This window comes from Vulpes vulpes, chromosome 7, assembly GCF_048418805.1.
Source record: "Vulpes vulpes isolate BD-2025 chromosome 7, VulVul3, whole genome shotgun sequence".
Lineage (NCBI taxonomy): Eukaryota > Metazoa > Chordata > Mammalia > Carnivora > Canidae > Vulpes > Vulpes vulpes.
This window is the reverse complement of record NC_132786.1, coordinates 98118339-98145632: the sequence shown is the minus strand read 5'-3', so window position 1 is coordinate 98145632 and position 27294 is coordinate 98118339. Positions and strand designations below refer to the sequence as shown.

Genomic DNA, 27294 nt, shown 5'->3' with positions numbered 1-27294 from the left:
AGCAAAGTTTTCTTAAGTTGTTGCTCATAAGAAAGATATTTCTGGGGATCCGTGGGTGGCGCATTGGTTTGGCGCCTGCCTTTGGCCCAGGGCGCGATCCTGGAGACCCGGGATCGAATCCCACGTCGGGCTTCCGGTGCATGGGAGCCTGCTTCTCCCTCTGCCTATGTTTCTGCGCCTCTCTCTCTCTCTCTCTCTCTCTCTCTCTCTCTGTGTGACTATCATAAATAAATAAAAATTAAAAAAAAAAAAAAGGAAATGTGTGTCTCCCACTTTAAAAAAAAAAAAGAAAAAAAAAGAAAGATATTTCTGTATTCTTAAATATTTTGCAAGGATGTATTGGTCACATATGAAATTAAAATACATAATAATATTTTAATGTCTGAATTCTTCATTCCACAACCAGTAAAAAGGGATTAAAGGTAATATTGCAATGTAATAAAGCAAATTTAAAGTACTTTAAAAAAATTATTAAACTCTAAGAGAATAAGTAAAATAAATAAGCTGCTTAAGAATTTTAATAATGTTTATAATAATACAAAACAGCCTAATAATCAATAATTGAAATTTAGTAATGTGTAAAAAATTTTTAATTCACTGAATTGATTGGGTTTATTTTTTTAATAATGCTATATTACCTTATCCATGGATTCAAATCTGACTAGCCACAAGATAATGGTAACTGGTAGTAAGAATGACAGGAATATTAACGTAAAGAAAAACTGTGCACCAGAAATGACTGGAGAAAATGTATTTAAAGTGTCACCTTACAGAGTCTAGAGTATTTAAGGAGATAAATGGCACCTATTTTCAAAACTAATCATTTTATAAGTTATCAATGTCTTTTAAAATACAAAGACTGATAGGCCTGGTCATAATGAACCTTTATTTAAATCCTTCCCTCTAACTCCAGGACTTAATTATCAAAAACTGTAATATCATTTTAACTCAGAAAATCATACAGTTGAATGAATTTCAATTAAATGTGTGTGCACAATGACGGGTACCAATCACTGCCCACCTCTGTACTGTGAGGGACTGAGGTAAAAAAGGAAGTATGGAAGTGAAAGAAAGGGATAAAGAAAGGGAAAATATCTTGATGATTATAAATTTCTATATATTTGCACATGTGAGCTTCAATCTGGTCTTTTAGACATAAGTACAAAGCCACAAAAATTCAAATTTTCTTCAAAGAAGAAAAATTTTGAAATTAAAATTAAAAAATAAAATTAAAATTTGAATTAAGGAAAACCAGCTAAGTTTCTGGATTCACAAGAGAAACTGATGTAGTTCAGAGGTGTTATGAAAGTTGAATTTAGGTGCACCTGGGTAGTTCAGTCATTCAAGTGTCTGCTTTCAGCTTAGGTCATGATCCCAAGGTCCTGGGATGCAGCCTCACTTAGGTTCCCTGCTCAGTGAGGAGGCCTGCTTCTTCCTCTCCCTCTGCCCCCCTCCTCTCACCACTCATGTGCATGCTCTCTCTGATAAATAAATAAAATTTCCCCCAAAAGAGTTGAATTTAGTGCTTAAAATCAGTATCTAACAATGCAACATCCATGTTTATCTTTAATCACATAGCCTGTGCACAATACTAAAGTTGCTGCACTGATCCCTAAGAGGTGCCTATGGAACTCCTATGTGTATCTAAAGCTAACTCTAAAATTATCAACTGTGCTTTTGTGGGTTTTTTTTTAAAGATTACTTATTTATTTATTTGAGAGAGTGAGTGGGCACACAAGGTCGGGGAGGGGTAGAAGGAGAAGGAAAGAATCTCACAGGCTTCATTCATGTTGAACAAATAGCCCAACAGGGGGCTTAATCTCACCAGCCTCAGATCATGACCCGAGCCAAAACCAAGATTTGGATGCTTAACCCACTGAGCCACCCAGGAACTCCCATATATTTCTTTTTGAACCGTTTAGGACCAGTTAATCCATTTAGAAATAGTATTGAATTAGGTGAAAGAGTTCAATTCTTTGGATCTGACACAATAGGTTTATTTGAAAGCGACAAGAAAAAGCCCTAAAATGCCCTTTGAGTTAAAATACTTAAAACATGATCCTTATGGCATGCATTGCCATGTTGCGTATTGTTATTCCATTATAAAATATTAATGAATTTAATATAATGAATTGCTTCAGCTAAAATATGGTTTTGTTACAAACTGTTTTCTTAAATCTGTTATTTCTATCACTGATATAAAGTTATGTAAAGCTCTGCAATGTAAATTTTACTTTAAAATCTGATGGCAAATGTTTGAAAAATGATATATTAATTAAAAATTATATTTATTAGTTTTCTACTTCTGCCATCTACTTTACTATTTAATTCCATAGTTAAGGCATGCATCAGACACATTATACCAAGATTTAAAATGCAGGGTGCCTGGCTGGCTCAGTTGGAAGAGCATGCAACTCTTGATCTTGGGGTTCTGAGTGTGAGCCCCACACTGGGTATAGAGATCACTCAAAAAATATAAACTTTTTAAAAAATGTAATCTTACTGTAAAATGCAGTGTTCTAGGCATAGTAATAAGGAGTTTTAACTTAAAGTAAGTTGGTACCATGCCCTTCGTTTGTTAAGGTCATAGAAAAAAAAACAACTAAAAACACAAAAGAATTGGAAAGGTGAAGATAAACTTGCATAAAGAATGTGAAAACCTTTTTTTCTTTTAGTTTAAAAATGTAAGCAAACAAACTCAACAATGCATCCATCCCTGTAGGCTAAAACATAGTGAACAAAATTCTATTCAAATAAGAAAGTTAATTTAAAAGTAAACATCATGGAACTTGCATTGTCATTTTTTCTAATGCAAGATTTTCTTACTCTACATTGACTTTTATTGTAAACGACCCATTCCACAGAGCAATGCTGTTGGAAAAGCTGATTTTTCATATCACTGCTTGCCAAGTATTTTGAACTGACAACAGCACTGACTAATGATAGTGCTGGAATGTGCAGTTCTCAGTAGAATGGAGACCTGTACAGACCTAGGAGTGTCCTGGGGTCCAGCTTCTGTCCATCCAGGGGGTTGGTGCCATACAACAGTGAGTGATGTTCAGAATGAACAAGCTGTATTTCCTCCAGGCTGGCTTTTCGACCTTGAATTCGCTGAAAGAAAACAGCAGAAGCCTACAGTATTCCACTGACAACATTTAAAAGAAAGTAAGACCCAAGTCACATTTTTAAGATGACTAACAATGAACCAAGTTTAATCATGCAGGAATGTGACACCAATTTGCTTAGTAAAGTACCATAAGAACATTTGGAAAATGAGTGTGTATGTAAAGTTCAGATTCTAGGGATTGCTTATGCCTAACTGGGCAACTGACATAAAACATATTTTTTGGCATAAAAAAATAAAGCTGTAACAAAAAATGTAATAGTTGACTCCTTTGTAAAAGTATCAGCTTAACAGTAAATAGGGGCTAAAAAAATAAAAGAAAACAGAAGAAACAGGGGCTACTGTTTAGCTGAGAATTAAATTCATTAAAATCTTATTTTACACTCACCTTTAGAAGTTGTTAGAACAAATTCTTTATGATTTCTTAAAGAACATAAGTAAGTACCGATACATTTTAATGTATTTGATTATTACAAAAATGCTGATCACTTCATGTGTTTGCACTTCACAGAACCATTAACCTAGATCAATGTTACTCAAAGAGTATCCTATGGTGTCAGTAACATTTCAGCAACTGTTCACGAACTGTCTGTGATGAGGTCTATACAGAAATTCAGAGTAAATATTTAAAATCTTCATAGTGATTGGACAGACTATTTTTATGTCTATTGAATCTAATATAATCTTGGGTGTCTTCAATTTTTATTTTATTTTTATAGTAATTTAATGTATTTTATAAAATCATTAGTCTGGGACAGAATAGAAATTAAACAAAACCAAAAACTGCTGTTTAGCCAGAAATAGTCCGACACACTCTAGACTCAGTCAATATGTTTATGCACATGCTAGGCAGAAAGTTGTACTTCAACTAACAAAGAATGGTACTTCAACAAAGACAAAAGTACACATTAAGTGAAACCTCAGTTAGTCAATATGCAAATTATTCTTCCTGGCCATATTTCTTGGTTGGCATATCTACAAGCCTAATAACATCATGCTGGTATAGGAAGTTAATTAGCCTTACTTTTGAAAATCATTGTGCTTCCTAAAATTAGTCAATATTAACATTTCACTTAAAATATGTAGCACAACCATAGTAAAATTCAAAGAGAATGTGTTCAGGGAATGCTGTCTTTTCATGTTCCTGACCATGGAATCAGCAGTTGACATGGAAACATCAAGAGACAACAACACCTTTACGAGGACCAGGACAATTCCATACTTAAGCTCCCTAGTTTAAGCAGATGTGGTTGTTGTTGATGTTTAAGGGAATAAAAGGCTAGGAAAATCTCAATATGCTGATGCTCCCTAGTTTACTGGGTAGAGGGCAGAGCTGTGTTTGTCACAGAAAATAAATCATCATGTCACAGTGAGAGAAGAATGGTCAGAGACCTGAAGGGTAAGAACAAGGTAGCAGGAATGATATAAAACAGAAACTTCTTGACACTGTGCTATTATGTGCCAAATAAATAAACAAATGCTTATGGGATTTTCTTTGTCGCAGCATTGAAGTTCCCTGGTTTTAACATCCAATTTATATTTGTAGAAAACATTTTTTAAAATTTTAGAGGAATTTATATTTATAGAAAACATTTTTAAATCATTCAGCTAAGTGCAGAATGGTGAAATTAAACCAGGTAGATGATGTTGGAAATGAAAGCAAATTTAATGATGGCCATCTTGTCAACCATTGCTCTGATCAATAAACAATCATGTTATTGATATAGATGACTTGCTAGTAAACATTAAATTTGGGAGTATTTATGAAAGATTAGAATAACCGAAGAAAGAGAACAGCAAATAATGAGATAAAATAAGCACAAGAAAGTTCAAAGAAGTATTAAAGGTTAACATTTTAACTGTGAGATTTCAGCTGGTGGAAAATCCCCCAAGATAAACAGTGGTAACTCCATGGTCTGAGTCATCTAAAATTGGAATGAGCACAGTACTGGAAACCAGACTGTGGTAACCAGTCTTAGCCCGGCAGAATAATGAACAACATGAAATAATAGGGCTTCCAGCTCTTGTTTCTGTGAGTCTATGAAATCCACAGCCACTAACATTTCACATGCTGATACAGTGAAACATCTATATCTCAAGCAATGTCAGTTCTATAGCTAACAATCAAACCCACGTTTTGACTACTATTATAAAGTTTCATTGATTTTTTCCCCTTTCTCTTTTTCTGTAAAGATATTTTTGCAACTCTAAATTGAATTTTTGCCTCTGGCCTAACATTAAATACCATTAATAATAAACATATCTTTATGTTTTCATAAACTAGCCCCATATATTTACATACCATACACTTCACACTTGTCCCAACTCCTTTCTCATTCTCCCACAATCTCACTAGCATTTGTGCTCAATGCTCAATCACACATTTAAAAAATAATCTGCTATTAAGATTTAATTATCGATGGTAGCCCAAATGCTGATAAATCATAAGAGGACACCTGCTGGATCTCGGTCATCACCTTGTGTAGTATCAGTTAAATAAGAATAAGGGTAGGACATCTGGCAAAGCCTATTTAGCACTGACTTACTCTGAAAGTATTCTGCTCTAGTTTACACTCTTGTCCTACCTCTCACTATTAAAATGTAATAATTCCTAAGTTTTACTTTGATTTCTTTCTGCCCCTCCCCTCTCTGCTCCCTTATGGCTCCAAGGAAGTATTTTATCCTGGTTCTTTTTATTATTATAGAGTATATTTCTTAAGAAATAATTACCTAAGTAATGTGAGTACCTATTCTCGATAACCACCTCTGCTTCTATGGATGCTAGACAACAAGACCTACAAAAGAGGATGTACATGTTTCTATAGAAAGGGAGTAGTAAAAACCAACCCAGTAAGAAAAATGTTTCTACCTGGAAAAATTATCTGTCTGGAGAAAGCATGTTTTGAGATTTGTATCTCACAGGGGCACTGCTGTGGGAACTTGGTAGATGACTAAGCTGAAAATTCTGAAATAGCAATAGCTTTCCTTCTTTATTAACACATAGGATTTTCTGGAATAATTCCATTATCTGTCACTTGTATCAGATATCTTAAATTTGTCACATGTAACTTTTCCTCTCAATTTGAGGTTTCCAACAGTTCTCATTTCTGGTATTATCATCAGCAATTTATCATGTTATATGTTTATGCTTAAATATAGATATTTTCATTTAAGCTCTTCCCACATTTTTCTATTTCCTGTGTAGCCTTTGTTCCTTCATTTCTCTCTCATGATGCTCTCCTGAGTCAAAGGTCAACAGCATAATGAGTCACGAAATAGGATAAAGTGCTCTGATAATCATAAATTAGGAAGATACTGATTTCCGTTCTCAGAGATACTTAGCATGCAGGATGTCTATCTAAAGTTATCTACGATTCTGACCAAAAAGGGTTTCTGAGAATTCTGAGTATGTCTGGACACTCAATGCATATAAGGTGTGGCGTTCTTCTGGGTCTTTCTTACTTCAAATCCAAATATGGGTCTTAAATACCTTAAGGCTTAGGAAACAAAGTTTATTGCTCTTCTTTCATCTTCTTAGTAAAGAAACCCAGTGATATAGGATGTATTCATTATTATATTTACATTCTCTATGACTTGCATTCAAGCAGTTCTTCTCTGAGAGTAGAAAAGGAATTAATGTGCAGAGTGCCAATTCTCAGTGCTAAGTACCTAGGGTATATGATCTTATTTAGTTCAGAGCCCCAGATAGTCCACATTCAGGTTTGAAGTTTGACCAAAGTTATTTAAAATGACCATATCATTGAGTCTCCCAATATACCATGGTTCTTTCCTAAAGAAATAGTCTTTCTGAAATAAAGCCCGTTAATGCAACCTGATTATAGAAGGAATGTTCTGAACATGATCTACAAAGTCATACTGTGACAGGATAAAATTCACTCTACCCACACCCACCCACACACAGAGCACACACACGGTATACATTCATTTTTTTTTTCTGCCAAGGAGCAGGGGAAAAAGGAAACAGTTCTATTCCTTCCCCTCCTGTGTTCAAAGCCTGGATTGAGGCCAGTGTCCTAATCAGTTCTCATTGGCCCTGGAGGAATCAGAACCTTTTGTAAAATATAATAAAGGGCATAAAATCATGATAAAATGCATGAAAAAGCAGTGCCTTTGGTTAGGGAACTAGAAATAATTTAGCAGAACAGATGGATTGCATTGGTTTGGTATTATTGAGGACATGAAAGGGCTCATTTTGTGGCAGTTCCAAACTAAGAGAAAATGTCCAACTTAAATTTGACAAGTCAAAGTACCTGCCTCTGCTGGGGGAGACCCCATTTTCTTTAATCATTTTCAAAGTGGTGACATATTAGGGAACAATTTCCCCTGAAATATTTCATTTTCTGAAGATATTTCATCCAGTGTCCCTAAATATAAGGATGCTTTTTTATTTTTTTCTACAAAAAATCATAGGGTTGTAGACTTCAAAAGTTGAAGAATCATAAATGACTTAGGAGTGTCAAAGTTACCTTCTGTTACAAATTCCATACTTAATATTTAATGGATCAGTTCACAGCCTGTTCATTTTTCTTGATATACTTCTCTCTTTTAAATTCAAAAATCTGGTCTCATTGCTCATGCCCACATGTACCCACTGGAGTTTCCAAATGCTACAATCAATTGTTTCTTTAAATTTTACATAAAGGATAGTTTCAATCCCCTACCTACAACTGCATTCTTTCCTTCTATATATTCCTTGTGGTCTAATAGTCTTTTCCTTATAAAGAAAGGGGAGTAAAAGAAGGAAGGAGGCAATTAAGCAGACAGGCAGCCCAACAGGCTTGTGGTCCTTTCTGTCAGTCACACAAAAAGAAAATAAGCTACAAGTCAGGAGCCCTGAGTTCTAGGTTCTAACTCTCATCTATCTTTAACATGCACATAGGCAAGCTATGAGGCATGTTTCTGGACCTTTGTTTCTCTATTTACAAACATTAGGAGGTTTGACAAATTACTTTGAAGACTCCCTTTAGCTTTAAAACAAATAAGATTTTATGTGAAATAATCTTTTTTTTTCTTTACCTGCCCAGAACAACAAGGTTTTTTTTTTTTTTTTTTTTGTATATTTTGTATATTTTTATTGGAGTTCAAGTTGCCAACATATAGTATAACACCCAATGCTCATCCTGTCAATTGCCCCCCTCAGTGCCCATCACCCAGTCACCCCAACCCCCTGCCCACCTCCCCTTCCACTACCCCTTGTTCATTTCCCAGAGTTAGGAGTCTCTTATAGTTTGTCTCCCTCTCTGTTATTTCCCACTCATTTTCTCTCCTTTCCCCTATAATCCCTTTCACTACTTTTTATATTCCCTGTATGACTGAAACCCTATAATGATTGTCCTTCTCCAATTGACTTACTTCACTCAGCTTAATACCCTCCAGTTCCATCCACGTTGAAGCAAATGGTGGGTATTTGTCATTTCTAATGGCTGAGTAATATTCCACTGTATACACATACCACATCTTCTTTATCCATTCATCTTTCAATGGACACTGAGGCTCCTTCCACAGTTCGGAAGGACATTGGTACTACTGTGGACATTGCTGCTATAAACATTGGGGTGCAAGTGTCTCAGCTTTTCACCGTATCTGTATCTTTGGGGTAAATCTCCAGGAGTGCAATAGTTGGGTCGTAGGGTAGCTCTATTTTTAACTCTTTGAGGAACCTTCACACAGTTTTCCAGAGTGGCTGCACCATTTCACATTCCCACCAACACTGCAAGAGGGTTCCCCTTTCTCCACATCCTCTCCAACATTTGCTGTTTCTTCTCTTGTTAATTTTCCCCATTCTCACTGGTGTGAGGTGGTATCTCATTGTGGTTTTGATTTGTATTTCCCTGATGGCAAGTGATGCGGAGCATTTCCTCATGTGCCTGTTGGCCATGTGTAGGTCTTCTTCCCCTCCTCCTCCTCCTCCTCCTCCTCCTCCTTCTTCTTCTTCCTTCTTCTTCTTCTTCTTCTTTTTTAGATTTATTTATTTATTCATGAGAGACACAGATAGAGAGAGAGGCAGAGACACAGGCAGAGGAGAAAAGGCCCCATGCAGGGAGGCCAATGTGGGACTCAATCCCAGGACTCCAGGATCACGCCCTGGGCCAAAGGCAGGTGCTAAACCACCGAGCCACCCAGGGATCCCCCATGTGTAGGTCTTCTTTGGTGAAATTTTTGTTCATGTCTTTTGCCCATTTCCTGATTGGATTGTTTGTTTCTCACTGTTGAGTTTGAGAAGTTCTTTATAGATCTTGGATACTGGCCCTTTATCTGATAATGTCATTTGCAAATATCTTCTCCCATTCTGTAGGTTATTTTTTAGTTTTGTTGACTGTTTCTCTTGCTGTCAGAAGCTTTTTATCTTGATGAAGTCCCAATAGTTCATTTAGCTTTTGTTTCCCTTGCCTTCATAGATGTATCTTGCAAGAAGTTGCTGTGGCCAAGTTCAAAAAGGATGTTGCCTGTGTTCTCCTCTAGAATTTTGATGGATTCTTGCCTCACATTTCTCATTTCTCTAGAATTTTGATGGATTCTTGCCTCACATTTCACATTTCTCCTCTAGAATTTTGATGGATTCTTGCCTATGATCATAAATCATAGATCATAGATCTTTCATCTATTTTGAGTTTATCTTTGTGTATTGTGTAAGATAATGGTCTAGTTTCATTCTTCTGCACTTGGCTATCCAATTTTCCCAGCACCATTTATTGAAGAGACTGTCCTTTTTCCAATGGATGATCTTTCCTGCTTTGTCAAATATTAGTTGACCATAGAGTTGAGGGCCCATTTCTGGGTTCTCCATTCTGTTCCATTGATCTATGTGTCTGTTTTTGTGCCAGTATCACACTGTCTTGATGATCACAGCTTTGTAATACAACCTGAAATCCAGCATTCTGATGCCCCCGGCTCTGGTTTTCTTTTTCAATATTCTCCAGGCTATTAGGGGTCTTTGCTACTTCCACATAAATTTTAAGATTATTTGTTCCAATTATGTGAAAAAGTCCATGGTATTTTGATAGGGATTGCATTGAATGTGTAAATTGCCCTCAGTAGCATAGACATTTTCACAATATTAATTCTTCTAATCCATGGGCATGGAATATTTTTCCATTTCTTTGTGTCTTCCTCAATTTCTTTCACAAGTGTTCTGTAGTTTTTAGGGTACAGATCCTTTACCTCTTTGGTTAGGTTTATTCCTAGGTATCTTATGCTTTTGGGTGCAATTATAAATGGGATTGGCTCCTTAATTTCTCTTTCTTCAGTCTCATTGTTAGTGTATAGAAATGCCACTGATTTCTGTGCATTGATTTTGTATCCTGCCACACTGCTGAATTGCTGTATGAGTTCTAGCAATTTTGGGGTGGAGCTTTTTGGGTTTTCTATGTGCAGTATCATGTCATCTGCGAAGAGGGAGAGTTTTACTTCTTTGCCAATTTGAATGCCTTTTATTTCTTTTTGTTGCCTGATTGCTGAGGTTAGGACTTCTAGTACTATGTCAAATAGCAGTGGTGAGAGTGGACACCCCTGCCGTGTTTCCAATCTTAGGGGCAAGGCTCTCAGTTTTTTCCCACTGAGAATGATATTTGCTGTGGGCTTTTCATAGACAGCTTTTAAGATGCTGAGGAATGTTCCCTCTATCCTACACTCTGAAGAGTTTTGATCAGGAATGGATGCTGTATTTTGTCAAATGCTTTCCCTGCATCTATTGAGAGGATCATATGGTTCTTGTTTGTTCTCTTGTTGATGTGATCTATCACATTGATTGTTTTACAAGTGTTGAACCAGCCTTGCATCCCGGGGATAAATCCTACTTGGTCATGGTGAATAAGCTTCTTAATGTACTGTTGGATCCTATTGGCTAGTATCTTGCTTAGAATTTTTGCATCTGTGTTCATCAGGGATATTGGTCTGTAATTCTCCTTTTTGGTGGGGTCTTTGTCTGGTTTTGGAATTAAGGTGATGCTGGCCTCATAAAACAAGTTTGGAAGTATTCCATCCCTTTCTATCCTTTGGAAGAGCTTTAGTAGAATAGGTATTGTTTCTTCTTTAAATGTTTGATAGAATTCCCCTGGGAAGCCATCTGGGCCCTGGACTTTTGTGTCTTGGGAAGTTTTTAATGACTGATTCAATTTCTTCCATGGTTATTGGCCTGTTCAGGTTTTCTATTTCCTCCTGTTCAAGTTTTGGAAGTTTGTGGTTTTCCAGAAATGTGTCCATTTCTTCTAAATTGCCTAATTTATTGGTGTATAGCTGCTCATGCTGTTTTTTTTTAAATCATTTGTATTTCCTTAGTATTGGTTGTGGTCTCTCCTCTTTCATTCATGATTTTATTAATTTGAGTCTTTTTTCTTTTTAATAAGGCTGGCTAATGGTTTATCTAGCTTACTAATTCTTTCAAAGAACCAACTCCTGGTTTTGTTGATCTGTTCTACAGTTCTTCTCATCTCTATTTCATCGAGTTCTGCTCGAATCTCTATTATCTCTCTTCTGGTTGGTATAGGTTTTATTTGCTGTTCTTTCTCCAGTTCCTTTATGTGCAAGTTTAGCTTGTGTATTTGAGTTTTATCCAATTTTTTGAGAGAGGCTTGTATTGCGATGTATTTCCCTCTTGGACTGCTTTTGCTGTATCCCAAAGACTTTGAACAGTTGTATCTTCATTTTCATTAGTTTCCATGAATCTTTTTAATTCTTCTCTAATTTCCTGGTTGACCCTTTCGTCTTTTAGTAGGATGCTCTTTAATCTCCACGTGTTTGAGTTTCTTCCAAATTTCTCTTTGTGATTGAGTTCTAGTCTCAAAGCATTGAGGTCTGAAAATATGCAGGGGACAATCCCAACATTCTAGTATCAGTTGAGACCTGATTTGTGACCCAGTATGTGGTCTATTCTGGAGAAAGTTCCATGTACACTTGAGAAGAATGTGTATTCAGTTGCATTCTGATGGAAAGTTCTGTATATATCTGTGAAATCCACCTGGTCCAGTGTATCATTTAAAGCCCTTGTTTCTTTAGTGATGTTGTGCTTAGAATATCTGTCATTTGCAGAAAGTGCCATGTTGAAGTCTCCTACTATTAGTGTATATTATCTAAATATGTCTTTGGCTATTAATTGATTGATAAACTTGGCAGCTCCCACATTAGGGGCATAAAGATTCAGGATTGTTAGGTCTTCTTGTTGGATAGACCCTTGAAGTATGATATAGTGTCCCTCTTCATCTCTTACTACAGTCTTTGGGATAAACTTTAATTGATCTGATATGAGGATTGCTACCCCTGCTTTCTTTTGAGGACCATTTGAAGGGTAAATGGTTCTCCAACCTTTCATTTTCAGGCTGGAGGTGTCCTTATGTCTAAAACGTGTCTCTTACAGACAGAAAATAGATGGGTCTTGCTTTTTTATACAGTCCAAAACCCTGCATCCTTTAATGGGATCATTTAGCCCATTCATGTTCAGAGTAACTATTGAAAGATACGAATTTAGTGTCATCATAATACCTATTCAGTCCCTGTTTTTGTGGATTATTTCTTTGGGTGTCCTCTTTCTTTTACAGGGTCCCCCTTAATATTTCTTGCAGAGCTCGTTTGGTGGTCACATATTCTTTCAGTTTCTGCCTGTCTTGGAAGCTCTTTATCTCTCCTATTCTGAATGAGAGCCTTGCTGGATAGAGTATTCTTGGCTGCAAGTTCTTCTCATTTAGGACCCTGAATATATCCTGCCAGCCCTTTCTGGCCTGCCAGATCTTGGTGGAGAGGTCTACTGTTAATCTAATATTTCTCGCCATATAAGTTAAGAAACTCTTGTCTCTCGCTGCTAAGGATTTTCTCTTTGTCTTTGGAATTTACAAGTTTCACTATTAAATGTTAAGGTGTTGAACGGTTTTTATTGATTTTGGGGGGGACCTCTCTATCTCCTGGATCTGAATGCCTGTTTCCCTCCCCAAATTAGGGAAGTTCTCTGCTATGATTTGTTCAAATATGCTTTCTGACCCTCTGTCCCTCTCGGCGTTTTCTAGAACCCCACTTATACATAGATTCTTCCTTTTGAGGCTATCATTTATTTCCCTTAACCTTTCCTCGTGGTCTTTTGTTTTTCTTTTTTCCTTATATTCCTTCCTTGCCATCAACTTGTCTTCTATGTCACTCACTCTTTCTTCCACCTCATTAACCCTCACCATTAGGACCTCCAGTTTGGATTGCATCTCATTTAATTGATTTTTAATTTTTGCCTGATTAGATCTAAATTCTGCAGTCATGAAGTCTCTTGAATCCTTTATGCTTTTTTCCAGAGTCACAGTAGCTTTATAATTGTGCTTCTGAATTGGCTTTCTGACATGGAATTGTAATCCATACTCTGTAACTCTGTGGCAGAGAGTACTGTTTATGATTCTTTCTTTTTGTGGTGAATTCTTCCTTCTAGTCATTTTGCTCAGTACAGAGTGGCTGTATGAGTGGAATGCATCAAGAATATCAACCACGACCTAACTAAATTTCCCCCTATATGATTCTGATGACGTCAGAGACCAAAAATGAAAACAAAGATCAGAACAAAATAAAACAAAAGGACCACTAAAGTGTAAAACAAATTTTAAACGAAAGTAGTAAAAATAAAAGGCCACGAATCCCAAAGAAGAAGAGAAAAAAGTAAAAGTAAAGGGAAAAAAAAGAAAAGAAAGAAAAAAGGGGGGTGCTGGGAGATGATGGTGGTGAAGAAGTTGTAGTGGAGAGAGAATGTAGTCTACCTGAGGGGTCCTAGAAGGTGATCCTTTTGGTTCTGAATGTATTAAGTTCTGTATGTAGAAGATGCTCAGTCCCAAATTTATATAAACCAGCAATACTTGTAGAAAGCCCCAGCACTGACCACCAAAACACAAATGAATAAAAGGGGGGGGCGAAGAATGGGAATGAGGAATCTCACAGAATGAACCAGCATGGTATACCACTTGGTTCTGGGGGCATGCTGGTCATGTTTTAGAAGGTATTAACTTCCACCATTGTAGAACAAAATGGGGCAAAGAAAACAAACAAACAAACAAAAACATATCTCTAATATCTCCCAGAATTGAACTGAGTATGTTGAAGGGAATTGAGAAGTGGAAAATACAACTAAGACATGTAATTGTAGAAATATGAAAGTCAAAAAGGAAGAAACTTAAGAATGAATAGGTGCTAAAATATTTTAGTTAAGGTGGGGAAAGAGAAAAAATAATGGAAATTTACAGTCTGATGTAAAAACGAGTTGTACTGGACAAAGGGGGAGAAAAAGGAGGGGTTTCCTCTAGCTCTTAAATCCCTCGACTTCCCCTGGAGATTTCCAGCAGGGAGCAGCCCCCTCCCCCGGAGCTGCAGCCTGAGCTGCTCCCCAGGCCCCACCGGTGGCACTCCAGCCCTTTACTGAACTCGGCCCATGGTGTGTGGGGCACTTTCCCCCGGGGCACACCTCCTCTGTTAGTGACCCCGGGAGCCTGGGGGCTCCACTGCCCCTCCTGGGATCCTTCCTGGTTTCCCTGCTAAGCACCTTTCAGTTCCGGAAGAATCCAGTGCAGATTTTTAATAAAATTCCTGCTTCTCTGGCACTGGGCTTTCCTGTCCCAGAGACTCTCATGGCCCTCCTTAGCCTGGCTCCTCCACTTGATTTTTTTTTTATTTTATTTTTTCCCCCACCTTCCTTCCTTGCTAGAAGCAAAAACCCTTCTCTCTGTAGTGTTCCAGCTGTTCTCTTTAAACCTCAGGTCGAATTCGTAGGTGTTCAGGATGATTTGAAAGTTATCTAGGTAAGTAGGTGGTGCCGGGGAGGTGAGGACCCTGCTCCTCTACCATCATGCCCCACTGGCCTCACTATGTGAAGTCATCTTATACACAAAAAATCAACAAAATATCCATTAAAGATTTGCCTCAAGAAAGCAAATATAATAATTGGGGAGATAAATCAGTATGGCTGAGGAAAGAGAAGAGATCTCACTATGAAGATCATCAAAAGAATACTAGCTATTCTTCAAAGGCAATTTCTTATATGTTTAATCATAATTGAAAATATGAGTATTTTTTGAAAAATATGAATATTCTTACACTATGATAATTTCAAAACAATGAGCACTTTCCCCAATTTTTATGTTTGTGCATCAAACTTATGAATTAATATTATCTTTGTTTCTTAAGTAAATGCCTGCTTCTGTTATTCTCCCATCTCCAACTACTTGACTCCATTCACCTTTTTGTCTCTAGCTCGTTAAGCTTATGTTAAGAAGCTGAGTTTCTGTTGCAGTGATTTTTAACATTATCTGCACCTCAGAATCAGCTGTGAAAGTTTAAAAGGTATTGTTGCTGGGTGCTACCTCCAGAGCTTCTGGTTAACTTTGTCTGGGGACAGCCTAGGCATCTTGATAGTTAGAACCATCCCATGGATTTTAATGGGCATCCTAGGCATAGAACTATAGGTTAGAGGGAGCTGTCCATTCTTTCTGCTCTTTAATGAATTCAGGATACTAACACTGTACTGACCCACATTTCAGACTAAAGAGTAGTTTCAATAAATGGTTATCACAGCAAAGGTTGGGAAGTAAAAAGGATCTGTTCTTCAAAACAAGTGCTTCTACTCGCTTGTAAAACTACTTGATTCCTTCATTACAATTTATTTAAAAATATTTCAGGTGCATAGAGCAATTGTAAAAGCACTTCAGAGAAACAGCAAATCCCATTCATTAATAAAGGTCTAAGTGGCAAAAAGTACACTTAGATATCATTTGATTTTCACCCATTTCAAAACCAAAAGCAACTGCAAGTGCATTACACTCATCAAAAAGTAAGGGAAAATGTTACCGTTTAGTGTAATTGCTCAATATTGATGATTTTATGTGACTGAATCTTCTACATTATAATTATTTTATAAACAACTGTAAATGAACATTTTAATGGTTTGGGTTAAAGCAATGATTTTTTTTTAAGATTTTTTACTTATTAGACACAGAGAGAGAAAGAGGCAGAGAGGCAGAGACACAGGCAGAGAGAGAAGCAGGCTCTAAGCAAGGATCCCAATGTGGGACTTGATCCCAGGTCTCCAGGATCAGACCCCTGGGTTGAGGGCAGCACTAAACTGCTGAGCCACCTGGGCTGCCCTAAAGCACTGATTTTTAAAACAGTAATTAGATATAAAACAAATTTTGTCAAAATAAATATTTTGTATTACTTTAGCACTGCAATTTTCAGATGGTCAAAAAACATGTGACTATTCATTTTTGTTAATAAGCTTAATGCTGCTGTTTAAAAAACTGTACCACTTTCCAAATGGACTCGGAAGAGCAAACTATTTTATTTCCTTTTGTTGGTTGTTTTCCACATTAATCCTTCCTTTTTTGCAGAAATAAAAATTAAAACAAAAAAATTCTAAATCACCTTAATTCTAATTACATGCTACACAAGTAATTGTAATGTATTTATCTGCCTAAGTCCACTCTACTATGATATAAAAATTTCTGTCAGAATAATGACATAATGTATCCTGGTTTACTCATCACATCTAGGTCATATGTACGGCTTCTCAAGACTGCCATTCCTTTAGAGACAATTCACAAGACTCCTTGTTTGAATCTCTTACTGCTTTGTGGTTAGATTCTTAGACACAAAGACACACACAAAATGTTCTACAAACTAAACAAAACAGTAAGCTGTTATGTGCTGCCATCTAGTTAGATTACTCTATAAAACAAATGTTTAATTGAATTAACTTGCAATAGTTAGCTCTACTTTGTAGCGCTGATGTCAGAAAACCTGCACATTCCAAAAGTATTTCTCCAAAGAGTATTATATTTTCCTTATTTAGATTTTCAAAAGGTCTTTTAAAATCACCCGTCATGTGCAGGAAAAGTATGGGACCCTAGCCTTAAGTTCCCTGGCATCTTAAGATTTTATATTAAATCTGCTCTCTACTTTTCTCATTGGAACTGCTGAGGAAGTCCCAGAAGGGGCAACAGTAGCTTCGGTTCAGGTCCCAGAATTGTTTTGTAATTACTTTGTGTTGGCACTTGAATAAAAGAGTTAAACATTTCAGCACAGTATGTTGCTTATGGTTTTTACTTATGAATTAAGCGAAACAAAGTTATTCAATATTAGTCACAAAGAGCCAATGCAAATTCCACATAATATGTAATCCAACAAAAGCATTATAAAATGTTATTATTCTCAAAACAAATGTGAGAGCAAGCAAATGTCTGTGGGTGGCTTGGTGGGGCTGAGAGTCATGAACACTTCTGGAAAAACAACTGCAAGTGCATTTCTAACAGATGATGGGTCATTCTCTGTGATTTTTCAAGCACAGAAAAGCACATTCTTTTCTTCAGGGCATACACATTTTAGAGACCTGGCTACCTAATCAAAGGGCTTGTTCCTGAAGAGGACACCGAATGATCCCTCCAGATCGATTTTTTATGGTGACAAGAAAGCTGCTGATTTTGCTTTTTGCTCCCAACAGAATCACTAAATATGAATGATTCAATAGGGGAAAAAATTAAATAGTACTGGCACGAAGGACTACTAACCACCTCAACTTTTAAAAAACAGTGCCACGTCATGCCAAAAGAAGTTAACCCACGTAACCACTGTAATCTAATATAATGAAGACTAATGTTTTCTCTGGCTGCTAATCAAGACTACTAAGCACAAGCAATTTACACTATAGCTCACAAAATAAAAAGCAGTATGTTTACTAAACATCCTAAAAATTTCATCTACTCTTAACCGAAGAAAGTGTTACATTCCAAATGAACTCCTTAGCCATCTAATTTCATATGATATCAGAGCTGGAAAAGATCCTAGCAAATATCCGCCTAAGAGCCTCATCTTACACATGGGAAACCAAAGATCAGTAGGGTTAAATGATTTGACAACAGTATACAGATAATTAATGGCAGGACTAAGGTCAAATCTAATGTTGAGCAATAACCCATGAAAGAATCCATTTTGAGTAATTTTTCTACACTGTTAAATGAACTGACACAATTTGTAAGTTTGATTTGTGGATCAGTCTATTATTCTGAGACAAAAGAGGCCTTTAAATGTTTTCAAATTGCCATCTTTTCTATCATATCAGTGTTTAATTGCAAAATTGACTATTCTTTTGGGAAGGGAGGGAAGCTGACTTTTCTCTGAATGCTAGAAAGATTGAGACTCCTTCCCTTTTTTGCCACTAAAACAGTAATCTGAAAATGAATGTGAATAAAGACAGAAGGAGGGCAAGCTCTTCAACATCAGGTCAGGGATACTTCCTTCTTTTTTTTTTTTTTTTTCCTTCTTGAACTCAGGTAAGTATTTTTACTTCTATCTCTTGTTCAGATGGCCCTTCTGATGCTGTCAAGACTATGGAGGCAGCAGACCACAGTCATTCTCATTTATTTCTTCCCCACACTAAATCAGTAAGTCTTTAAAAATCACTGCAACATAAACTAGAGACTCAAAATCTCTCGGGATTTTGTAATTACATATTTCTTTATGTGATCATTTGATTAATATCTGCTGATCTCACCAGGTGTAGAAACCTCCTTGTAGGCAGGGTATGTATCTTCTTAAGTATTTTATTTCCACCTCCTAACTTGGAGTATATCAAAACTCAAAATTTTGAGTTACTGTTGAATGGATGTATCCCTGTTCTTAAAGTGTGGTGGCGAGATCAGCAACAACAGGATTACTCAGATACATGTTAGCAACACAAATTCTTAGACCTCACTCCAAAAGGACTCTACCACTGTTGAATCTAAAATTCTGAGGTTGGGGCCCAGCAATGTGTCTTAGTATTCCTAATGATTCTGATATATGCTAACATTTGAACACCACTGTAGCTGATAAATGAATACCACTTACCCAACCACAGGTTTCTGCTTGCTGGCCAGCGTTATGTCCCCAGAACTCTGTTGATTCCTTCTCTGAAAGCACAGGCTATCACTAACTATGGGTGATTACACAAACCTGGCAGGAAGATAGTGTTCAAACATGGCAAATCAACTTCCTGGATGTTTGGGGGGAAAAAAACTGACCCAGCTTCTAGGTCTTATATTCTTATTAGATTATATTCTTTTCTATGAAATCTAATAAATCCTCTCTCCTTTGAGACAATTGAGCTAAGTTCTTACTGCTCACAACCAGCACAGGAATTTGTCTATACTGCTTAGGAAAGAGTGATAACCTAGATATGAGGGCTGGTACTCATATCCCCGGAGTCCTGGACACAGATTTTATCCTCTCAGGAATACATGCTCTAGACATAATCAGAACAAACAGAGCTAAACTTTGATTTCCCAATAGTCTTACCTACACAAATTAGAAAGAAATGTCTCATTCTCCTTAAGTCCTTCAGCCATGCTGGAAAATATTCATTCATACCCAAGTTGAAACAGAATTTTTATCACCTGGAGTGAATAAGTTAAGTTCAATTGGAAGATACTGTCACTGGCCCTGATTTCTTTAGAAGGTTCATAAACACTAACCAGGAAACCTGTTAGCCTATATAGGAAACTTCTTGCCTCTTTAACCAGTAATGTACCCACCATGTACCTGACCACTTGCCACATATAGTATACTTTTTAAAATAATATTTTATTTATTTATTCATGACAGACATAGAGAGAGAGAGAGAGAGAGGCAGAGACAGAGGCAGAGGGAGAAGCAGGTTCCATGCAGGGAGCCTGACATGGGACTTGATCTCGGGTCTCCAGGATCACACCCTGGGCTGAGGGGGCTCTAAACCACTGGGCCACCGGGGCTGCCCACATATAGTATACTTTTCTCCTGATTTTTTGACAACTGATTGTAATAGCTTTGGTGAATTGCTAAAAGGTTTGATTTATATGTTTCTGTGGTTTTTCTCTTCCATATCATCAAAACTTTAAAAAAAATTGGCTTGAGCAGGTTAGTATCAAGATGGTTTAATAATATATTAATAAATGTGTACATTAGATTTAACTTGTCAAATCAAAAACTTTAAAAGAAAATCCACAATGAACATGTATCTTTTGTTTTAGCTGTATTTATTAGGGAGAGTACTGGCTAAGGAAGTAGATTCTACTATTTCTGAGTGGGCTAACTGGTTTGAAATAATCTCTGTATATTCCCTTTTTATTTTCTCCCCAAATCTTCCAAGAGAAATAATCAGGGAGAAAAAGTAAGTTATGTTTCTTGTGGTTCTGTTTTATCTCTTTGTTACTATGTTTTATTTTATAAAAAACCTCAAAGTCTCTGGGAAAGGGTAATATTTGTTTGGTTAAGGATCATTTTTAAAATTCTATTTTGAATATACTTAAAATCATTTACATACAAAGAAACGTCAAATTCCTAGGTAGCTTAAATTGTTTAATAGTTTTAGAAATTCCATTTTATGATTATGTCAGCATAAAGTCATAGATAACCTGATAATATAGGAGCAAATAAATATATATGGGAAACAATTTCATCACTTAAGAAGTCAAACAATTGGTGAGCTGTCTTCAAATTATGTTAGCAAAAAGACCTAAACATGGTCTGTTTATATTATTGTGAAGTTATGGATCATATTTTTGTGCTTGGCCGTCATTAAGAGCAAATCTGCTGATCTGGGCTTTTGAGTGAATTATTTGTAATTGTGTGACTGTTTATCAAAGAGACACTTATTTAGCTGACTGGCTTGGTGCTAGACTCAGTCATTCTATCAGCCTCACTGTACTTGACATTTCACCCTTGGTCTTGTATCACATCAGTCAGAGCTGTTGCATAAATTGAATTTTAGGCTTTCAAACAATATAGGACTAAAATAATGTGATGTATGAGGAACTGAAAAAGAAAACTGATCAGAAAGGGCTAACAGCTTTTTAAATGTTACGACTAGTATGAGCTATATTACAGTCCATCTATTTCTGCACTTTGCTCCTTTCCTAACCAGGGTTCCTTCCAGTAATGGATTTAAGGAATATCATAATCTAACAATGCATTTGAAGACTGTGGTCAGCAACTGCTAATTTGGAGTGGCTGAAGTAAGACTTCAGGATATAATAAAGACCTGAAAGTGAGAAAAATGTAAATGGCAATGCCTTAGACAGAGAAGCACAGAAAGAATGCCACGGTGGAAAACATCTATAGTTGATGCAAAAGTGAAAGAGGAATATTCACACAAATCAATGTCTATTAAGACCAGTTCACCACAGAAAAGTCCCCTGGTTTACTTTCATTACTCCATATGGGATTGTGTAGACGACAGAGGCAGCCTCCAAACTTCATTATCAAAAACATAAAAACCTTAAAGATAATGCTATAATTTATCAGAAAGTATGAAAAAGCCTCTGCTATATAATATGGATGCTATTGGAAAAAGAGGAATAATATTTCACTCAAGAAAGAATCAGAGAAATAAATCTAGCTCAAATTCCTTCATTTAGGGCTTCTAGGTAAAGAATACATTTAATCAAAAGTATATCCTTAAATACAAAAAACATTTGATAATTCTATTGCAAACATATAATAAAACTTGTGAAACTAAATTTGTACACACTACTTTGGTGTATTCATTCACAATCTCAACCTGCTGAATGACCATAAACATCTATGTCTTGATGTAAAGAAAATAATCCTGTAAGATGAGATATTTTATTCATCTTCAAGAGAGAAAATCCATAAAGAAAATAATAATCCTTATAAATGAATGCAGTGAACGAATAACTTGTATATTCAAAAGTCAGTTATTTTTACTGCTTTGCAAAGAAGCAGCATCAGACTGATGTAACTCAGGCCATCAAATACAGGCAAGTGCACATGACTCTAAGAAATATTGTCTGCTTTGACATTCCTATATCAATTAAATTATTTTGCAGGTGTGTTTTAAGCTAAATTGGCTTTCAAAAGGAATATTCTGGACTACATTTTGGGTTGCCAAAAATTAATTAAAAGTCATAGCAAAAGATAACTTTTTAATTTTTATCAAAGTAGAGTGAATTCAATGTAGTCTCAATGTCTGTTTCCTCAGGATATAACTATAGTCAAAATATTATCCACTTTTTTCTTCCCAAACTACTGAGAACTAGATTGGATTTCCTTCACTGATCTGCAAAGAGTGACAAAACCAAAGAGCAACATGTTAAATTGTCAGTCTGTAATAACAAGGACTTTGTCTTGTCAAATTCTATAATTCTAGTTCCTAGAATATGTGTGGAACATAATAAAGATAGATTCAGGTATGTTCAATGATCAATAAATGTTAAAGTAATGTGGAAAAAAAATGGGGGCTGTTTTTTAAAATGTCTTAGACTCAAATATAGGGTGTTATTGCATCTTAGGCAACAATGGACATTTATAGCAACTAAGTCAAATAGCTGCTGATTGTTACATAATTTGCAAATATGACAATAGGAGTCTTTTTGAATTGATATCATTTTTACTTTGAAAGCTAAAGAAATAGATTTTTCTAAATGAAAAATGGGACTCCAGAGGAATCTGCAGAAATGAGTCTAAAGAAGTACCAATAAAATAAAATTACTCAAACCTCTACCATAAAGATGTAAGAACATGAGCCACTTCAATAAAAAGAAGTGACTTTTCTTGGTAAGAGTATAATCGTTAAATCTCGTCATTTCCATAGGCAAATTTGGCATACATCTGAGCTCACTATATAGCTTATAATAACAACTACTTCGCACATAGTGGTTTGTAGAGTTTCCCAGAATATTAACTTAATAAATGATACCTATTTGGAAACAGTAATGTTACCATGTATACTTAAAAGTGTTGCAATAATAACACACATACATCATGCAGCTGCCCAGTCAATCAACATGGACTGACTCCCTACTATGTGCACAGCCGAGAGTCAGGACATAAATGCTATGCTACTAGTATCAATGATAGTTCATGAATCATGATGTTTGTGTTCCACCATAAATATTTTTCCACTACTACCCAAATGAATACTAGCCTCTTTATATGATTTATTTAAATAAATAAAAGAGTGTAGCCAATTTAGGATTACCTCACATTTATTTAGCAGCCCAGTTTCTTGCAGCCGTGACCAGATGCTCTGTATTCGTCCAGCATGCTCAGGGTGGGTGGTGGAATTGCCACAAATGCACTGGTGTTTCAGCATCAGAGGGTCATAGGCAATTCCTTCGGGACAAAGAAAACACAGCACAAGACTGAGTAATGATACAAAGTAATGATACAAGTTACATGACAATATAATTACTCCAAAAAAAAAAAAGATATTCTTTTAAAAATAAATTTACAAATAGAGAAATAATACAATTTCTTATGTGCAAATTCCTAGCACATAAGAGCTGTTTAGTCCTGCATGTCTGGATATAAATGCAAAAAAAAAAGGTTAACCTATGGATTAATCAGAACTCAGATCCTAGCTTGGTAAATTTGTAGTGATGAAGATGGTAATATATATTTTTTTAATTTTATATATTTATTCATGAGAAACAGAGAGAGAGGCAGAGACAAAGGCAGAGGGAGAAGCAGGCTCCAAGCAAGGAGACCATGGGACTTGATCCCGGTCTCCAGGATCATGCCCTGGGCTGAAGGCAAATGCTTAACCACAGAGCCACCCAGGCATCCCGAAGATGGTAATATTGTAAGAAACTTCAAATTTTTAAAAATACTATAATTTTAGCAGTATCTTAAGTCATTATGAAGTATGTTTAGACAAATAATCCAAATCAGTAAAGGTCCAAATTTTATCACTAAAACCACAAAATGAGCTGAGTCTCTAAATCATGAATTAATTTCGCAAGTAATTCCAGCTTCACTTTAGAGCAGGCTTTGCATTAAACTACAGAACTTTCCAACTGCTTGCCTATTCTGCTTAGCAATTCCTTCAGAGTTGTGCAGAAAGAGCTTCTTCCCTGCTTACTGTGCTTTTCTCAAAATTTATGCCAATCTGTAATCAATATGGACACTGTAGATCTTATAATTCTGTGGGACATTTGAGGTGTTTCTCTAAAAAAATATGAAAAAGAAAAAATAAATCAATTGTACTACCTTCAGTAGAGATTCCAAAGATACCTAATGAATAAAATCTGCTTTTAAATTATCAAGAGTTCATGTATTTCATATTTTAGTTAGACCCTATAATGAGAAAGATTTTTAAAAATATGATGAAATAAACTATTATGGGGATGCCTGGGTGGCTCAGTGGTTGAGCATCTGTCTTTGGCTCAGGGTGTGATCCCAGTCCTGGGATCGAGTTCAACATCGGGCTCACTACGAGGAGCCCGCTTCTCCCTCTGACTGTGTCTTTGCCTCTCTCTGTGTGTCTCTCATGAATAAATAAAAAAACCTTTAAAAGAAAAAAGAAATAAACTATTCTGGGTACATAAAATCGGGCTTTTTAAAGCAACAAATTAGATGATAATTATAACTCTGGTTAATTCTGAAAAGATTTCCACCCTTAATCCAATTCCTTGGGGGAAAACACGTTACTTACAAAACTGCCTAAGCATGGAGTGAGGAAAGAAGAATCCAAGACCAAAATTGAAGAACAAAAGTAACTATGTATTCAGATACAGGCCAGTAATTTGTGTTGTAAAGTAAGTTTAATTAATGCATTTTATTCTCTATTTCACTCACAATCTCATGTTAGAGAAATGCTACTCAAAAGGGGAAAATATTTTTCTCTGAGTGTACTAAATCAAGCAGAATAGTAACATATGTATTTTGAAACCATGTGGTAAAAATTATATCTAAGAAAAAAACATCACTTTGCTGGCCCAAATAATATCCAATCTTAATACTAAAATGGCTTCAAAATCCATCCTATGCCCCTGACTTACATTTTCATTTTTAGTGCTCACTCCTCTAAGTAGTATACTTGCACACTTATCTATTCAATTGCCCATCCAAAATCTCCATTTGGATGTCTCATGGTTTTTATAAAGTGAGAATGTCTCAGATTTGAGTTCATGATCTTAAACCATACACTTTGTCCCTCGTTTTAGTAAAGGACATCATGATCCATCATTGCTCAAGCAAGAAACCTTAGTATCCTCTGGAAACTCCCTCTTCAAAGAACCAAAAAGTAACTAGTGTTTTCCCTTCAAAAAACAACATGAATCACTTGATCTCTAGCCAAAACCATACATAATCAAAGGTACTATTATCTCTAACCTGAACACATAAAATAAAGCCTTGTAACTGGCTACCTGACTTTTACTCTGTTCTTTTTGCCACATAACAGTTACTTTTGCTTAAATCTTTTGGTGACATGACAATATAATTACTTCAAAAAAAGACATTGATTAATCTAATCACTGATTAGATTAAAATTCCTCAAGGCATAGGTAGGCCCCTTCCCAGTTCTTCAGCTTTCTCTCCATGTACCTCTTCCCACAAAGGCCCACCTTCCATTCTTCAAAACAATCAAAATCACACCAGCCTTGGGATCTCTATATATCATGTTCCATCTATGGCCATAATTCTTCCTTCCTGCCCCCCATAACTCCAGCCCTGATTTGGGTTATTCCTATAGACTTTTCAAGGCTAAATGATGTTTCTAAATTAGGTTTGCTACTATATGTCCTCATAGTATCTTCTAGGTCTTCAGAGCATTTATCACAATTATGTAATTGTCATATAATCTTGTTAATTGTACATTTTCTTCACTATCTGTTGAGATCTATGAAAGCAAAGATCAGAGTTATAGTGTTTATCTCTGAACTCATAGTGTTTATACACATGCTTGGATATAGTAGGTCCTCAAAAGTATTTTTAATGAATGACTGAAAAACATAAATGAACAGATGTAAGAACTAGGTCAGTTATCCCCATTATAAAGTCTTGCTTGATGAACCTAAGTGGTGGATCTCCTTGGAATCCTTAATTTTTTTTTAGCCTTATTTCTTTAGTATTCTTTTCTTTTATATGCCTTACCTTCCTACTGGCAAGTGCCTCTACTACACATATTTAACTTAATCAGCTTTATATTTCTGCACAGCATTTTGCACAAAAAAAAAAAGATGAATAAGTATTTTTAAATAAAGTCCAAAGGAATACATGTAGAAAGGCAGAAGGGAAAGCAGGCAGACATAAAAAGTAACATTCAATTTATATAAAGATATACAAGATGTCTTTGAAATTCAATATATAAAGATATACAAGATGTCTTTGAAATTCAGATGTATCAAGTATATAAGTTCCTATTACATAGCAGGAACTGTTTAGTATATATCCTTCCTTCTTTTCATTCTCCTTCCCTCCCTTCCTTTTCTTTCTTCTTTTTCATCACAAGTATACTCTTTAATCCTTACCACCTATTTCATCCATTCCCCTGTAGACCTCCCCTCTGGTAACCATCAGTTTATTCTCTACGGTTAAGTCTATTTCTTTGTTTGTCCCTCTTTTTTTTTGTTTTTACCTTTGCTCATTTATTTTGTTTCTTAAATTCCACATATGAGTGAGATCATAGTATTTTTCTTTTTTCTTGTTCTGACTTATTTTGCTTAGCATTATATCCTCTACGTCTATCCATGTTGTTGCAAATAGCAAGATTTCATTCTTTTTATGGCTGAATAATATTCCACTGTATATATATACCACATCTTCATCCATTCATCTATCAATGGACACTTGGGCTGTGTCCATAGTTTGGCTATTGTCAATAATGCTGTAATAAACGGGGGTGCACGTATCCCTTTGAATTACCGTTTTTGGGATTTGGGGGGATAAATATCCAGTTGTGTGATTCCTAGATCATAGGATAGTTCTATTTTTAATTTTTTAAGGAAACTCCATACTATTTGCCACAGTGACTACACCAGTTTGCATTCCTACTAATAGTGCAAGAGGGTCCCTTTTTTTTTCCACATCCTCACCAACACTTATTTCATATTTCATTGTACTTTTGATAGGTATTTTCCTGATAATGAGTGATGTTGAGCATCTTTTCATATGTCTGTTGACCATCTGTGTGTTTCCTTTGGAAACATGTCTGTTCATGTCTTCTGCCATTTTTAAAAGGAAATGTTCATTTTGAGGTGTTGAGCTGTATCAGTTCTTCTTATTATATATTTTGGATACTAATCCTTTATTGGATATGCTATTCGTGAGTATCTTCTTCCATTTAGGAGGTTGCCTTTTAGTTTTCTTGATTGTTTCCTTTGCTGTGCAGAAGTCTTTTATTTTGATGTAGTACCAATAGTTTATTTGTACTTTTATATCCTCTTGCT

The 27294-nt window shown here is 35.9% G+C and overlaps 1 protein-coding gene across 23 annotated transcripts in view; it reads right to left on the bottom strand.

The window, feature by feature from the left end:
• The window catches only part of HDAC9 (histone deacetylase 9), a 920581-nt gene that overhangs the window by 256493 nt on the left and 636794 nt on the right, over nt 1-27294 (bottom strand). For all 23 annotated transcript variants that reach the window (XR_012002703.1, XR_012002701.1, XR_012002704.1 and 20 more), the window contains 2 exons: nt 23103-23236; nt 2991-3111 (listed from right to left, as the gene is read on the bottom strand). Coding sequence is in view for 19 of the 23 variants with exons in the window: in XM_072764471.1 (XP_072620572.1) it covers nt 2991-3111; nt 23103-23236 (255 nt within the window). In the remaining 4 variants the exon portion in view is untranslated. The remainder of the gene's footprint in view (nt 1-2990; nt 3112-23102; nt 23237-27294) is intronic.